General features: G+C 44.2%; 1 protein-coding gene across 2 annotated transcripts in view; it reads left to right on the top strand.

The window, feature by feature from the left end:
• dync2h1 (dynein cytoplasmic 2 heavy chain 1) overlaps positions 1-16,484 on the top strand; it is a 541,347-nt gene that overhangs the window by 381,730 nt on the left and 143,133 nt on the right. For both annotated transcript variants that reach the window (XM_059646623.1, XM_059646624.1), the window contains one exon: positions 16,188-16,348. In XM_059646623.1, the coding sequence (XP_059502606.1) occupies positions 16,188-16,348 (161 nt within the window). The remainder of the gene's footprint in view (positions 1-16,187; positions 16,349-16,484) is intronic.

Consider the following 16,484-nt stretch of genomic DNA (forward strand, 5'->3'; position numbering starts at 1 on the left):
ATGCTTTACAAGTGAAAAATGTCTGTTCCAGCCACCCCAAGTGACCTGCTTGGGTGACAGAGTTGACAACATTGGGCTACACCATTGGAAGATAAAGTGAGGATGATCAAAGGTGCTTGGCTGCCATGTTTGGGTTAGTGAAATATTCTGGGAAATTCATATATAACTTAACATCCATCTTGACACCTTACACCTGCTATTGAGAAAAGGTCAGCCTTAGAAATGGCCACATAGCTAAGAATAAGCCTTTACAGAAATGAAAAAGCAGCTATTGTCATTTAAAGTGTTGGCCTATAACAGTCCCAAGCAAGAGGTGCTGCTGACGTGTGATGCCTCCCTGTACGTTACTGGAGTAGTGCTGGCTCATTGGTGGTCCAATGGAGAGGAACATGTGATGGCATATGCTTCCAGGACTTTGATTGTAAATTCACTCAGGTAGAGAAAGAAGATTTGGCAGACGTTTTTGACATGAGAGTGTTCCACCAATACCTTTACGTATGTAAATTTGTCATTGTATAGGACCACCCCTCACTCAACTACAGGGATAGCTCCAGCAGAGTTGCTGATAGGGAGAAGATTCAGCAACAGGTCAAACCTGATCCTCCCAGACCTGGTGGGGAAGATGAAGTGGCAACAAGAATGCCAATGTCGGCCACATGCCTCCTCTAAGTGAGAGTGACGCCGTACTTGAGGGGACAAAGTTGGGTGCTGGCACTGTGGAAGTGTCTCCACAGGGATACAGGGCCATTTCTGAGGAAGGGCCCAGACCCGAAACATCAGCTTTCCTGCTCCTCCGATGCTGATTGGCCTGCTGTGTTCATCCAGCTTCACACTGTGTTATCCAAGGTTGACATGAAGTCAGGCTCCGGGGCATGGAGAGTTTGGGCAGGTGAGTGGTCCTGCACAAACATGTGAATCACCTGAAAGCCGCTACCGCATAAATGCAGCAGCAGCAAAACATATCGGGCCCTCTGAACAGCCAGAAAAGCCTGTCGAAAACTGTGGGTCTTCCCCTTGTCTGGATTGAGGAAACTTCAGAGTCTGAGATGGATGCAGCCTCAATACTGTTACTGCTGGAAGAAGAGGAGGAAACTCTCTCAACAAGCTCTAGGTGCAAGAGTCAGGCGACGGTCCGGTACACGCTGCCCGTGTCAGAGTCTGAGTCAGAGGAACCGGCCATTGGGCGAAAACATCCAGGAGAAGTTATAAACAGACCTATGTCCCTGGACTTGTTGGGGGGAGAGGGATTTAGTGATTGTATCTGGGCCAGGTGGATCTTATTGACTATGAGATCCCTGATTTGGGTTGTTAACCTGGGCCAATCAGGGAGCCCTTGCTGACAGATATAAACAGAAGTTTCAGAGAGTCTCCTCATTCTAGGGACTAGCTTTGAGCTGGCTGGTCAGAGCCCATTTACTGTGCACATATTAATAAGGGGTGACTTGGTGACGGGATACCAGTGTCTGTGCTGTTACTTCACAGGGCCATCACCATCACATCATGTGACTGACTTAATAAATGACTAAAAAATGGGATACTTACTAAGATTAGGTTTTGTGTTAACTTACAGAATGAATAGACTTAACTGAGAAAGTACTGTCCCAAAATTATTTTGATATGTCTTTAGACTTGTCCTTGCCTGATTTGATACCAATAATATTTTATTATGCAAGTTTCTGGCAATGTGAGAATGAAACAGCATGGCTGTTTACAGACCATTTTGGACCAAAGTTAACCGAGCATGCAATTTACTATTTCATAATCAATCATGTTGAAGTATTGTGAAATGAACAAAGCAAAAACTGGAAATTCCTGTTTCTAAAATCAAATGAGCTGCAGAATGTAAAATAAAGAGAGGGAATTAAAGATTCATGTACATATATCACGATTTAACTGCTTCACCTTTCAATTCCCCAGTTCCTGATTATTCTTGATGTGCAGCTCGGATGTACCACTCTGGATCTTAATGTCCACATCCAACTTTAGACTACCATCTCTTCCATTTGTTTCATTGTGAAGTCTGTTTTGTCCATGTTCTCATCCCAATGTTTGTAGTTTGAATGATTCTCTATGACTATCTCAATACTGTGTCCAAGTCCTTGTGCCTAATTAGCTGAGTTGTCACCTATGTTCCTTGTACCAAACTCTTTTTCTGAAAATGTTGCCAGTTATTTATGAAGTTAGCTTTGCTACTTTCCACCATGCTACCAGTCAGTCATTCAATATCTCTAGCTGCTTGAAGGGAATTCTCCTCCATGATAAAACACCAGCAGTATCTCCAAGAACAAATATTGCAATATCTGAGTTTAGTGGCAGTTTTTGTGTGTCTCCTGGTATCTCATTGTAGGACGTTGGTTTGTGCAGATTGTGTTGCTGTTTCTGGATACAAAATGACCATAATCATACTTCAAAACAACTTATCAACTTCAAAGCTCTTTGGAATGTTCTAAGAATGTGAAAGGCCTTGTAGTCAACAGCTGGTAAAATGTTTCTTCTATGCAATAAAATTATCTGAATATAATGGTAGGAACCCATGTGTTTCTGCCAACGTTTTTATGCCATCTGAGTTCCTTCATTATAAAGCAAGTAACCTGTTTCTGATTATGCTGATTATATTATCTTAATTGAAAAAGTTACTAATTTACTTCTCGCTCAACAACGAGGAAACAAACGTGCTTTTTTTGCATCAGGAATTATGGCTAGAATTACATTCTCTTAAAATACATTAAAGTTATATCAAAATTGGCTGTGTGCTTGATAGCAAGGAAAGAAGTTAAAAAATACAGGTGGATATTAATGGGCCAGTCAGGTGAGCAATATCATAGAATCCCTACAGTGTGGAAACAGGCCATTTGGCCCATCAAGTTCACACCGCCCCTCTGAAAAGCATCCCACCCATCCCTGAGCAATATGGGTAATTTAGCCTGGCCAATCTACCTAGCCTGCACATGTTTGGACTATGGGAGGAAACCAGAGCACCCGGAGGAAACCCACACAGACACGGGGAGAATGTGCAAACTCCACACAGTCACCTGAGGCTGGAATTGAATCCAGGTCCCTGGCACTGTGAGACAGCAGTGCTAACCACTGAGCCACCGGGCCACCCATAAAGTGACAATGTTATTCAATTTGCAGAAATGTAAGCTAATGGATTTGAGAAGCCCAAACACAGCAGGCCAATTTACAATAAATGGTTGAATTCAATAAGTGGAAAGGAACGGAGTGACCTTGGAGTGCATGTCCACAGATATATGAAGTTGGTCAGAGGATAGACAAGGTGCTTAAGATGCATACTGATACATTTCCTCTTGGCTAAGGCATAGAGTATACAGGTATTTCTGCTATAACACATGTTTCATTAATGTGAATTGGTTGTAATACAATGATGAATAGTGGACACTGTTTGGATAACACAAACTTTCTGTTGTACGAGTATAGCAATTTTCCATTGCGATTTCCTCATAATGCAATTTTCTATGGTGATTTTCCATAGTACAAGGTCACACAAGAACACAACTGGCCTGTTATAGGAGAACTACCTGTACGAGCATGGGGGTTATGCTAGAACTGTAAAAAACACTTCTTGAGCCACTGAGCGCAGTTTTGATCACTGCAATGCATGAAGCGTATGGTTGTGTTAGTGAGCGTATAGAGGAGATCTGTGCGCACGTTTTTGGACTGGAGAATTTTAGTTATGAATAAAGATTTGATTGGCTGGGTTTGTTTTCTTAAGAACAGAGGATGTTGAGGAGAAATTTAATTAAACTGCATAAAATGTGAAGGGTCTGGATAGAGTAGATAAGAAGAAGCAATTTCCGTTCCGCAAAAAGGTCAGTAATTAGTGGGTTTAGATTTAACGTAATACACAGAAGGATTATAAGGAGGTTGAGCAGCAATTTCTTTCACTCAGGCATGATGGATACCTGAAACCCACTCCCTGAAAGGGTGATAAAGGCAGCAATTCTCCTTTAAAATTAGTTGGAGTACTGTAACCAAGATTACAGGTGAGAGGTAGAAGCAAGGATGAAAAACATAAAATGCTGCAATTACTCAGCTGGTCCGGCTGCATTTGTGGAGGGAGAAACCGAGTTAATGGGCTGGATTCTCCCATTTGAAGCTAAGTTTAGTGTCATGGCTCAGGGTGATTTTTCTCACATGATCGTTTGCTTTTCACCTCATTATTTATGTGAGATGATAGGCATGCTCCTCAGGGAATCCTGTAGTGAGTAAAATATTCACTATCAGGGTCTTCTGGCTTCCACGCTTCTAGCACCATATTTAAAACCCACCTGCACACCGATTCAGATGCTACAAGTGAGGAATGACCTATCACATCACACTGCTCTGCCCTAATCACCAAAGAGATAACCCAGAAGAAAAGCAAGCTGGGGATGTTGGTGGATATCGTGTTGGAGAGATGGTTCTTCGCACGCTGACTCAGAGGCCATGCCATCAGACATATCCTGGACTCTAAAAGCTGCACAGAACTTCATTGCAGAGCCACTGTTAATCTAAACAACCAGCAGTGCCAGAGAAATTTAGTCATCTTCTGTGCACTATGATGCTTGGTGCCACCATCCCGTCTCAGCGGCTTCACATTCAAAAGATCAAAACTCACCTTAATTCTGTCAGTGCTCACACATGTCACCAAGACTGACAGGAACGTAAGAACAGAAGTAGACCATTCATACTATCATGGAAGATCAGGCACTTTAATGGCTTATACTCACCCAGTGCATAATCCTGTATAACACTGGTCATCATAAATCTACCAATCTCTACCTTAAACATGATCAAAAACTAACCCGCCACAGCCCTATTTGATAGACAATTCTAAAGGTTCACAAACTCTGAGTAAAATCATTTCTCCTCATCTTGGACTTAAGTGACTGTCCCCCTGATTTTTAAATTGGACCTTCTGCTTGTAGCCTCCACAACCAGGGAAACATCTCACCTGCATCTACCCCACCTATTCCTTAGTACCTACAACTCTCAGTATTGCAGGTACCATGTCTTACTCAAGGGATGTCATCCACCTCGCCATCCCAAATGAACCTCCCTTCCTGCAGTCTCACTTTCAACTCAGTGGGGACAACTCACCACATCTCCAGCTCATGTATGACCACCAACTACTACCAATCATAATCCACTGCTTTGTCTCAGGAAAAGCTGGCTTAACCCAGAATGATATCTCAGCACAAGCCTGAATAACCAACCCATAATCCATGGACTGTTTGAATTACAGAGGACCTGCACACAAACTGTTGTGAAACTGAGCTACAAATTGGCCAAGAAAGCTGACCCAAACTGATTTGCCGCAAGTTATTAAAATGTGAGGCTGGATGAACACAGCAGGCCAAGCAGCATCTCAGGAGCACAAAAGCTGACGTTTCGGGCCGAGACCCTTCATCAGAGAGGGGGATGGGGAGAGGGAACTGGAATAAATAGGGAGAGAGGGGGAGGCGGACCGAAGATGGAGAGTAAAGAAGATAGGTGGAGAGAGTATAGGTGGGGGAGGTAGGGAGGGGATAGGTCAGTCCAGGGAAGACGGACAGGTCAAGGAGGTGGGATGAGGTTAGTAGGTAGATGGGGGTGCGGCTTGGGGTGGGAGGAAGGGATGGGAGAGAGGAAGAACCGGTTAGGGAGGCAGAGACAGGTTGGACTGGTTTTGGGATGCAGTGGGTGGGGGGGAAGAGCTGGGCTGGTTGTGTGGTGCAGTGGGGGGAGGGGACGACCTGGGCTGGTTTAGGGATGCAGTTGGGAAAGGGGAGATTTTGAAACTGGTGAAGTCCACATTGATACCATTAGGCTGCAGGGTTCCCAGGCGGAATATGAGTTGCTGTTCCTGCAACCTTCGGGTGGCATCATTGTGGCACTGCAGGAGGCCCATGATGGACATGTCATCTAAAGAATGGGAGGGGGAGTGGAAATGGTTTGCGACTGGGAGGTGCAGTTGTTTGTTGCGAACTGAGCGGAGGTGTTCTGCAAAGCGGTCTTCAAGCCTCCGCTTGGTTTCCCCAATGTAGAGGAAGCCACACCGGGTACAGTGGATGCAGTATACCACATTGGCAGATGTGCAGGTGAACCTCTGCTTAATGTGGAATGTCATCTTGGGGCCTGGGATAGGGGTGAGGGAGGAGGTGTGGGGGCAAGTGTAGCATTTCCTGCGGTTGCAGGGGAAGGTGCCGGGTGTGGTGGGGTTGGAGGGCAGTGTGGAGCGAACAAGGGAGTCACGGAGAGAGTGGTCTCTCCGGAAAGCAGACAGGGGTGGGGATGGAAAAATGTCTTGGGTGGTGGGGTCGGATTGTAAATGGCGGAAGTGTCGGAGGATGATGCGTTGTATCCGGAGGTTGGTAGGCTGGTGTGTGAGAACGAGGGAGATCCTCTTTGCGCGGTTGTGGCGGGGTCGGGGTGTGAAGGATGTGTTGCGGGAAATACGGGAGACGCGGTCAAGGGCGTTCTCGATCACTGTGGGGGGAATGTTGCGGTCCTTGAAGAACTTGGACATCTGGGATGTGCGGGAGTGGAATGTCTTATCGTGGGAGCAGATGCGGCGGAGGCGGAGGAATTGGGAATAGGGGATGGAATTTTTGCAGGAGGGTGGGTGGGAGGAGGTGTATTCTAGGTAGCTGTGGGAGTCGGTGGGCTTGAAAGGGACATCAGTTACAAGCTGGTTGCCTGAGATGGAGACTGAGAGGTCCAGGAAGGTGAGGGATGTGCTGGAGATGGCCCAGGTGAACTGAAGGTTGGGGTGGAAGGCAACCGCAGGAAATGCTACACTTGCCCCCACACCTCCTCCCTCACCCCTATCCGAGGCCCCAAGATGACATTCCACATTAAGCAGAGGTTCACCTGCACATCTGCCAATGTGGTATACTGCATCCACTGTACCCGGTGTGGCTTCCTCTACACTGGGGAAACCAAGCGGAGGCTTGGAGACCGCTTTGCAGAACACCTCCGCTCAATTCGCAACAAACAACTGCACCTCCCAGTCGCAAACCATTTCCACTCCCCCTCCCATTCTTTAGATGTCATGTCCATCATGGGCCTCCTGCAGTGCCACAATGATGCCACTCGAAGGTTGCAGGAACAGCAACTCGTATTCCGCCTGGGAACCCTGCAGCCTAATGGTGTCAATGTGGACTTCACCAGTTTCAAAATCTCCCCTTCCCCAACTGCATCCCTAAACCAGCCCAGTTTGTCCCCTCCCCCCACTGCACCACACAACCAGCCCAGCTCTTCCCCCCACCCACTGCATCCCAAAACCAGTCCAACCTGTCTCTGCCTCCCTAACCGGTTCTTCCTCTCACCCATCCCTTCCTCCCACCCCAAGCCGCACCCCCATCTACCTACTAACCTCATCCCACCTCCTTGACCTGTCCATCTTCTCTGGACTGACATATCCCCTCCCTACCTCCCCACCTACACTCTCTCCACCTATCTTCTTTACTCTCCATCTTCGGTCCGCCTCCCCATCCCTCCCTATTTATTCCAGTTCCCTCTCCCCATCCCCCCCTCTGATGAAGGGTCTAGGCCCGAAACGTCAGCTTTTGTGCTCCTGAGATGCTGCTTGGTCTGCTGTGTTCATCCAGCCTCACATTTTATTAGCTTGGAACTCTCCAGCATCTGCAGTTCCCATTATCTCTATCTGCCGAAAGTTATTCTTTATTTTTCATATTATTCACATCTTTCAGATGACATGAAATTCTTTGCAGGTTCTTGGATCCCTATAGTGTGGAGCAGGCCATTCAGTCCATACCAACCCTCTGGAGAGTATTCTACCCCTCCCCTATTCCTGCATTTCCCATGGCTAGCCAGCATACTAAGGGCAATTTAGCATGGCCAGGCCATCTAACCTGCACACCTTTGGACTGTGTGAGAAAGCACACGCAAACAGAGGGAGAACAGTTACCTGAGAGATGGAATTGAACTTGGGTCCCTGGTGCTGTGAGGCAGCAGTACTAACCATTGAGCCACAGCAATGTGGAAAAATGCCAGTTGTCTTTCTGCTTACCTTGCTCATGGTTGGAGGCTGTGAATTGCATGTGTCACTTCTAGGTGGTGCAAAGAGCCTGCATGTGGAAAGAGGACAAATAAATTATCTACCAGATACCATTAATCCAGGGGACTACACAGGATTCAACAAATGCTAAATTCAAATGAAATTTGACATCTTAAGTTTTGGCTCTTGCATTAATTTGAAATGATTCCTGTTACAACTGAGTACAGCTTCAGGGCGAGTTCAGAGTATCATCATGGCTCTGAGAAGGGTCTTTAGGGTCAGATTTTATATTTTCAACTTTTTATTTCTTGTTTGTAGGTTTTTTGTTTGCTGGTTTCTTCATCTTGTGGTCCCCTGCGGGTGAGAGAAATCAGCCCTGTCATGGGTTGTTTGGCCTCGCTGTGTTCCTCCTCATTCTTGGTGCCTTGCACAAACATCCATTTGAATCCAAGATGATGGAATTAAGATTTGTACATTTTATGCCTTTTTCATGATACTCAGTGGCCCCTAGAACAGTTGGGTTGTTCTCCTGCTTATCAGTGGCTTTGACCAAGTGGGAGATCAGCTGGCATCAGTAGTTGGTTTTTAGCTTCATAATGACCTCTTAATCCATTTTCTGGGTCTTGACTGAGATGTTCGAATGCAAAAACTTCAAATTGTTGCTTTTGAGGCCATTGATGTCGGGGAGTTATGCAAGACAGCTGTCTGTAATGATGATCAACTTCCTTTTCTTCCATTGATTCATTTTGTCCACTTTGCTAATCTATGCCTCACAAATGCTGGAGGTCATCCAGGCGGTTTTGTTGACCCCGTACTGTGTGGGTAGTGTCTTGATATTTGCAAAGCCAATTTGGCTTTGTGGACTTTTGTATCACAAGAAATGGCAGCTTTTTAGTGCTGCACATGTTAGTGTAGATCATGGAGATGACATGTTCCTTGCTTCACTTTGCACCATTACTCATTTCACCTTTAAACATTCAAGATAGATTTTGTAAAAAAAAGTGGTTAAGCAGTCCAGACTCATCTACATTAAAACTGCCTCTTGGTACATGTATATTCAGGAACTGGATGAGACTATTTTGCAGTCATTACTGCCATAACTGCTGCAGTCTCATCATGTGAAAGACATCATGTGGCTTGTCTTGAATCAGTCCAGGCATCCATTGATGCAAGTGAAATCCTTGTGTCCCAGCCTGTTTCCGAGAGAATTGGACTGAAGATGGGAATGTATTCTGCTTGAGCTGCCTGGAATCATGTTAGCAGGTAGTCCTCTTATCTTTTTCTTTATTGGGGAAAATTTCTTTTTGTCAGTCTGTTCTGTGGTATTCACTTCATGCTTCAAAATGATTGACAGAATCAATGATGGAATCTTCCACTGCTTGATGGTATCTACTCAGAGATAGTAGGAATTGCAGATGCTGGAGAATCTGAAAGCTGAAGAGATTATGAAGATTCTGAAGAAGGGTCTATGCCTGAAATGTCAGCTTTCCTGCTCCTCTGATGCTGCTTGGCCTGCTGTGTTCATCCAGCTGTACACCTTGTTATCTCTGATAATATCTACTCTGTGCTTTGTAGCAAGGTTTCCCACCTGCTGAATCAACTTCCCTATGTTTCCAATCAACAACACATTTGAACCTCATAGGTTTAGCCATACTTGCAGGTTCTTGCTTTAATGTGGGCTACTTCAGCTCTAGTTGGTTGGTAATGTCAAATGACAAGTTTGGTTAATCCCAAGTTACCAAACTGGAACTCTGGCTTATGACAGGATTCTTTCTGTTGGATTTCTTATTCTGACAGTGAAATTGTCTCTCAACTTTACCATGGTCAGAGGTTCAGATAATCAGAATTTGTCTCTTTGCAATTTCAACGTATTTTTATCCCTCGGGAAGAGCACCTGCAGACAGCCTGGAGGAAAGCCTGCAGAGAGGTACTGCTGAATTGTACTACAGATTTTTTGTCTGCACACAGACATGGCTGAAACAGGATCTTAGGGGGGCAGTGGGATGCTGATAGGGAGTGATTAGGGTTCAAGAAGATGATTTAGGAGATGAGTGCTAAAGGAATGAGATTTATGATTACAACAATCATTCAGTCCTATCTGGCACAACAATAAATGAGGAAAGGCTGCTTGACCATGGTTTACAAAAGTAATTAGGGATAGTTGTAGAACCAAAGAGGAGATTTATAAAATTGTCACAAAAAGCAGCAATCCAGAAAATTGCAAGAGTGCAAAAAAGCCAAAAGAGTGCAAAATATTTGATCAAGAAGGGGAATAATAGAATATGAGAGTAACATCATGGGGAACATAGAAGCAGGCAGTAAAATATCTAGAAATATGTGAAAAGTAAAGTTTAATAAAGACAAATGTAGGTCCTTTATGTACAAAAGCCATGGAAATTATAATGGGGAGCAAAGAGATGGTAGAAGAATTGAACAGAAACTTTGGTTCCATCTTCACAAAAAGAGCAAAATTAAACTCCAAGAAATGTAAGGAAGCCAAAGGTCTAGTGAGTGTGCAAAATTGAAGGAAATCTATATTAGTGACATAATGATCTGAGAAAATTAACAATTTGACAAATTACTACAGATTGATAACCCACATCCCAGACTATGAAAGAAAGTAGCCCTTAAAATATAGTATTCCTTGGTGGCCATCTTTCTTAATTTTGCAGATTGTGGAGCAATTCCCACAGACCGGAGGGTAGTCCATGTAATGTTACTAATTAAAAAGAGATGGAGAGAAAACAAAACACAGAATTTACAGGCCAATGAGCCTAACATCGGTTGTGGGGAAGTTGCTCAAGTAAAATAAAAGATGTGATAACAGAACATGTGGAAAGCATTAATGGGATTAGACAAAGCCAGTATGGGTTTATGAAAGGCAAACCTTGCTTAACAAATCTAATGGACTTTTTTGAACATAATAGAATAAGAGAGAACTATTGGATATGGTGTATTTGGATTTCAGAAGGCTTTTGATGAAATCCCTCATTCAGGTTATGACCAAAGTTAAAGCACATTTGTTAGGGGTGATATGTTGGCATGAATCGAGAATTTTTTGATAGACATGAAACAGTGAGAACAAATGGGTCTTTTTCTGAGTCACAGGCATTGATTATTGGGGTACTGCAAGGATCAGTGCTTGGGTCCTGGCTATTAACAACATATATAAATTGTGTAGATGAGAGGACTAAATGCAACCTTTCTAAGTTTGCTGATAACACAAAACTAGATTTGTTTGTAAGTTGTGAGGAGGATGCAAGAAAGCTTTAAGGTGATTTAGACAAGTTGAGTGACTGGGAAAACACAGGCTTAATGCAGGACAAAGTGACAATATGAAGTTATATCCTTTGGTATGAAAAACAGAATATTATCTAAATGGTGATAAATTGGGAAATGTGAATGGATAATGGATAAATTGGGAAATATGAATGTCATTACATATCAATGAAAGTAGACAGACAAGTGTAGTAAGTACTTAGGAAGGCAAATTGGTCTTCATTTTAAGACGTTTTGAGATCAGAAATAAGAGCGTCTTACTGCAATTATACAAGACCTTAGTGAATCTACACCTGAAGTATTATATGCAGTTTTGAATTCCATACCTAAGTGAGGTTATACTTGAACATGGAGGGAGTGCAGCAGAGGCCTACTAGTCTGATACTGGGATGGCAGGATAGTTGTTCAAGAATAGATTAGTTCAACTGGGCCTGTATTCATTATCATTTAGATGGGTGAGAGTGGATCTGTTTGAAGCATATAACATTGTAATAAAGCTGAACAGACTAGATATAGAGAGAATGCTTTCCTTCAGTGGGGAGACTAGAACCAAGGGACAAACTTTCAGGATATAGTGTAGTCTATTTAGGACTGAATGAAGAAATTATTCTTCACTGAAAGGATTGTGAACTTGTGGAATTCTCTACCTTAGAAGGTTTTGGAAGCCAAATAACTGAATATATTCAAAAAGGCTGTGTTTGCTGACTCCGATAATTGCAGGCAACTACGCATGCATGCTCATTTGGGGACATGCTGTTCCAAGCACTGATGTCATAACATAGACTTGGTGTGATATCACACACAACTGCATTACCACATGCACAAGAAAGTGCACGTAATTTTGAACAGGGGGTGTGGGTAGTCAACAAGGACACCCTAGGGACATGGAGGCCCACTCCCTCTCTATCTCCCTCTGCATTCCCCCCTCTCTTACACCCACCCCCAATTCCCCTTGTGTTCTCTCTCAGAACCTGACATCATCCTGTCCTCTTTCTCCTCCCTGTCAAGATCTCTTCCCCCATGCCCCAGTCCTGATTTCCTACCTTCCCTCCACTGCATCTCCTGAAATCTGCATACTTATAATTTAAAGCAGTGCACACCCTGCATGCATTGCTGTCTGCAATTCAAAAAGAGATAAGTAATTGTGTTTAGATTTTAAAGGCATCAAAAGCTATTGGGAGAAAGTCGAAATATGGCATTGAGATATCTTCAACCATGTTTTTCTTAAGGTAATGAAAATGTCAATCAAAACAAAGCTAGCACTCCAATAAAAGCTGTGTCAACATTGCCTGTTGAGTTAAGTGCATTAATTATTCTTATGCCTTAGCCAGGCATTCACAATGAGCTTATCTGGGAACTGTATCAAACAGCCTAAAAGATAGTCAACTATTTGTTGATACAGATAACCTTGTGAAAACCTGATTGTTGATAGAGCTGTGTTTTTCAAGGTCTATGTGTTGATTTACACAAGATTAAAGAGATAGGAAATAGATTTTTTTGCCATTGAAACAATGGATGGCAGTGATTGATTGCCTTTGAAAGGGTAATTCAGGCAACACATTTACAAGGAATGATGAAATTTTGTACTGGTTCCTGATTCATGACTAAGGTTCCACTATGATTTACAACACCGCTGAGATTCCTTGAATTATGTCTACTGACAGACCAGTTTTAACTCTATCAAGATTTTCATGAAGGTGGGGAAGAAGGTTTGAAATGCCCAGTTCAATAATGGAGCAGCAAAGGTGAGAATACATGTGGGCTCAATGCCCACACCCTCATCCCTTACTGGCAGATAGGTGACTGGGGATGAGAGTCCAGAAATCAAGTCTTGTATAACATTTTTAAAGTGTACCTGACTCTCCCTGATTCCGTGAAAATCTAATCCCTGTGTTCTCTTCACATCTTGCTTTCTTACTTATCTTTGAATCATTAACAATTTGGTTATAATACTGTCTGTCCTTTTACCCAAATCATTAACATAGATTTGTGAGATATAGATTCCTCGTGCTCACAATCACAAAGTCAGGAGACAAAGTCTTGGAAACAAGTTACTTGCGCTTTATTACGAGTCTGCAGAATCGGGTGCCTCCCATTGCCTGAGACACACACAGGTCAGGGAGTCGCTCCTTTTTATACATCATTTTATCCGTCTATATCCTCCCCTTTCGGCTCTGTCCAATCTGAGCTCCAAGGTGCACAATCTTCCCATGTCGTCCCTTGTCCCACCCTCTTCATACATTGCATGTTATGTTAATTAAGCAGCCTCGTAAGCATGGGCATGAAAGTTAATATGCATTGTCTCATTAAGCATGCGCTTTAACTATGTCTATGGTGCAAAGCAAAACTTAGCAGTTTGGGTCTAGTTCATTCTGGTTTCTAACTGCTTGGCCTTCACTCCCTTATCTTATCACTCAGCTCAGTACCAGATGTCTTTGTTCAAAGCTGTAGTAATTCTTTACTTCAGTTTACTCATCCCTGTCTCTCATAGATTGCAAATAGTGAAGCCCCAGTACTGATGTTGTCAAACCCTTTTGGTTAGCTTGCCAACTTTAAAATGACCCAGTTATCCGGATTCTCTGTTTTTCTTTGTTAGCCAGTCCTCTATCTATGCTGCTAAAAGGCCCACCACTTTGTGAATTTATGTCTTGTGCAGTGACCTTTTGTGTGGTCCAAATACAATAGATCTACTCCTTTGTGAGGCTGGATGAACACAGCAGGCCCAGCAGCATCTCAGGAGCACAAAAGCTGACGTTTCGGGCCTAGACGTTTCATCAGAGCTCTGATGAAGGGTCTAGCCCGAAACGTCAGCTTTTGTGCTTCTGAGATGCTGCTGGGCCTGCTGTGTTCATCCAGCCTTACATTTTATTATCTTGGATTCTCCAGCATCTGCAGTTCCCATTATCACAGATCTACTCCTTTCCATTTTTTCTCCCTGCTCAAAGTTCTTTAATAGATTTGTCAAACATTGCTCGGAGCCTTCTTTGTTGAAGCTGTCTGGTCTAGGCCAGGAACCCACATAGCAACAGAGAGGCAGATTGCTATTGAAAATGCACAATTTTTCATGACCGTGAAATAGGTTGACTGATGAGTGAAGGAGTAGGATGCAAAGAAGTTTGGAATGCCAGTTGTGTGAAGAGGTGTTGTGCCAGAGAGTGAGGGGGTGGGCTGTCAGGTGGATGAAGTGCTTGTGTGGCAGGTTAGTGGGATAGTTCTTAGGGTACATTGGGGTGTGAGTCAGGGGCTGCTGGGCATGCCTGGTCTGGGGGTGTGAAACTGATAATCAGGCGTGAGGGGTACTTGAATCAGACAATGTTAGATCTTTGGAGAGTGAGTAAAGTTCAGTTGCATGGGAAACCATTCAGAGTTGGTGGGAGTCTAGTCTCTGGCCAATCAGTGGGGCTTTCGATCTGTGCAGATATGATGGGGATTGCATTCATGGGGAATTGGCGGGGTTTGAGTTCATGGTGACTCAGTGCGGTTTGGGTCCATGGTTAGTGGGTGGGCTTGACTCCATGTGGAGTCATAGGGAGTTGGTCCATGCGTTGTTGGTGGGGCTTCAGTCCACGGGCATTCGGTAGGGGTGGGATCCATGGGGGGTGGGATCCATGGGAGGTGCGAGTTGGTGGGGATTGGGTCCATGGGGAGTTGACGGGGGTTAGATCCATGGGGAGTTGGTGGGGTTTGGGTTCTTGGGGAGTTGGTGGGGGTTGGGTCCATGGGGAGATGTTTCATGTTGGTTCCATGAGGAGTCAGTGGGTGTTGGGTTCATGGGGAGTCAGTGGGTGTTGAATCCGTGGGGAATCAGTGAGCATTGGGTCTGTTGGGAGCTGGTGGGTGTTGGGGCCGTGGGGGCTTGATGTTGGTTGGATCCATTGGGAGCTGATGGGGGTTGGATCCAAGCGGTGTCAGTGACAGTTGTGTCCGTGGGGAGTAGACAGAGTTTGGGCCCATGGGGATTTGGTGGGAGTTGTCCATGGGAATTGGCAGGGATTGGGTCCATGGGGAGTCGTGGTGGCTGGGCCTATGGGAAGTTGGTGGAGATTGGGTCCTTGGGGGCATTTGGCAGGGGTTGGGTCTTTGTGGAGATGGTGGCGTCAGGTCCTTGTGGAAGTTAGGTCTGCTAGGAGTTGTGGGGTTGAGATCGGATGTGGGAGGGCTGTGTGGTGTTGTCTGTTGCGGCTACAGGGTTGGGGTGGTTCAGTGAGAGTCAAATTTGGAGAAAGATCTGATGTTGTCTCTGGAGAGATGGGGAGGAGTTATGGGATGGTTTGTACTGCGTTCAGGTGCCCATGGGCTGTCAAGAATTTGGCGGGGGGGGCTCAGTTTCATAGCTAACAAGAGTTAGTTAGCTTTAATTTCTCTAATGTTTAAGTTAAGTAAACTTGAATCTTCTGAAGCCTCCAACACTAACTTATTCAAAGCCTTCCTGGGTGATGCTGGGTAATTTCTCAATGGAAGTTTCAACTCCCAGGGTAATTCCTGGGGAATGCCCTGCATTGGGTCTTCCGTATGGTCCCAGTGCACAACTCCCGTATATGCTGCTGCAGTAACTCTCTTCTCATCAGAAGATCTGGGCTATTATGTCGGTTTGTCAGTATCAAATGTGGCACGGTGTATTTCAACTTTAAACTTGCAGATGTACACATGCAGTCAACCAGCTTAAACAGGTCTTTGTCAATGCAGTGTGGTACATATGATGTGTTTACAGTCTTTCATTACTTTATTATTTGTGCGTCCCACAATGTTGAAACAAAATTTGTCTTTTTTTTCTCTATTTTACTTGTTTTATTATTGTGCCAACAGAATCTTAATACGCTGTGTATCTACTGTATCTATATTTGTTTTGATATCAGGAAATGATATCCCTCATTTGAAATATTAAGCAGGAATTGCTTTGTTCTAGGAATGAAAGAATTGTCCCCACCGCCTTTGAATCTGAAGCGTCTGTTAACGGAGACATTGGCAACTGAGCCAGTTCTCATTATTATTTCGCCTGGAGCTGATCCTTCTCAAGAGCTTCAGGAGCTGGCCAGTGAAACTATTGGAAGAGAAAATTTCCATGAGGTATGGAAGCAAGAGGGGAATTTTCGTATGGTAACAAACCTTTATTGCCATCGCTGGTCTAGAAAATAAATTGGCTTTATTTGCAGGTAAACATTTAAAACATTCGTATGATGACCCAGTACATACTCCTTAACGA

The sequence above is a fragment of the Stegostoma tigrinum genome, chromosome 6 (genome assembly GCF_030684315.1).
Source record: "Stegostoma tigrinum isolate sSteTig4 chromosome 6, sSteTig4.hap1, whole genome shotgun sequence".
Taxonomy (NCBI): Eukaryota; Metazoa; Chordata; class Chondrichthyes; order Orectolobiformes; family Stegostomatidae; genus Stegostoma; species Stegostoma tigrinum.